The 1,268-nt window shown below is 44.9% G+C and overlaps 1 protein-coding gene across 1 annotated transcript in view; it reads left to right on the top strand.

Annotated features, from left to right (window-relative positions):
* Positions 1-1,268, top strand: part of LOC119586511 — a gene marked incomplete in the record, with an annotated part of 6,864 nt that overhangs the window by 1,569 nt on the left and 4,027 nt on the right. The window contains 2 exon segments of the mRNA XM_037935252.1: positions 521-724; positions 1,052-1,195. Of these exon segments, the coding sequence (XP_037791180.1) occupies positions 521-724; positions 1,052-1,195 (348 nt within the window).

The raw sequence follows: 1,268 nt of genomic DNA, 5'->3' as shown, positions 1-1,268 counted from the left end.
GACATAAGCCTTGAGAGTGCGATTTATTATCGAGTCTCTATTACGCAGGGTATGCATCCCAATTATTATCGTATGCGGCACATCAGTAAAAATTATGGAAAGAAAAAATAAATTGTACAGTATAGGAATCTGACAGAGAGAATACTGAAAGTAAAAAAAAGTCTCTTAGATATGTTTATTTACTTAAATTTTCATTATAATGGAACAATGGGAAATTTAGAAATGACCTCAGAATTGAATTCCAATGAGTAGATGAAAGCCGTATATTGAAAATAAAAGTATCGTTTATTTTGACTTCAACGCATATTTATACAGTAATATTGTACGCACAGAGCGGTGATAAACTTCATGGGTTCCACTCAGCATTTCACTACACATTTCTTTACGTCTCTAATAACGGAAGAAATTCTCTGATATGTGCACCACAGCAGCCACCCCAAGACAAAACAAGGTGTAAGCCAAGTTCATCTGAGCCCTACTTTCAAATCTTCTAACGTAAAGACCGCTTACGTCGACACAGCTTACGGCCCTGGTGATGAGCGGCGGAGGAGCTAGCCTGACGGGGACGTGGCGCCATCAGGTGGTACCGACGGGGACGCGGCTGGTGGCGGTGCGAGTGGCCAGCCCGAGGGACGGGGACCGCGTGGCGGCGCTGCTGACGGCGTGGTCCTCCCTCTACGCCACGACGCTGCCCCTGCTGCAGGCTCTCCTCGCTCCTTTCACTGTGCGTCCTCGAAAACAGTATCACTAGCGCATGGCAATGCATATCTCAAGAAATGTATTCGACCATGTCTTTATTGGAAATACGAAACACGTCGGCTACATCTCTTGAGCTCTAAATTCTTCCATTATGCACTTATACATGCACATAATTTTTTTTCATTCTGATCCACACATTTGTTTACCTTTGTCGCAAAAACTCAATACACGATACTTCATAAAGGCTTTGCATCTCCTGTACCTGTTAGACAGGAATCACACTACACACATAGAAGAAATTCCTGTCCCTTCTCTAATACAAAATCCAGTTACAGTTCACCTTTGGTAACAGAGTCTAGACGTGAGGCGTGATGTGCTGCAGGCCTTCCGAGATTCTGTTCTTCCGTACGCTGCGCTGCCCTCCGCCCTGGTCTCGGTTCACTCGACCTCGCCCTCCACACGATGGAGACTCAAGCAGATGCTCTTGCTCCTGGCTGTGCGTATAGCGCTTTTTGGTAAAGATATATGAGTATATAGAAGCTATGCATACATGTAGTCATGTATGCACG

The sequence above is a fragment of the Penaeus monodon genome, chromosome 21, assembly GCF_015228065.2.
Source record: "Penaeus monodon isolate SGIC_2016 chromosome 21, NSTDA_Pmon_1, whole genome shotgun sequence".
NCBI classification, from domain to species: domain Eukaryota; kingdom Metazoa; phylum Arthropoda; class Malacostraca; order Decapoda; family Penaeidae; genus Penaeus; species Penaeus monodon.
Note: the sequence above shows the minus strand (reverse complement) of the source record. Positions and strands in the feature narration are given on the sequence as shown.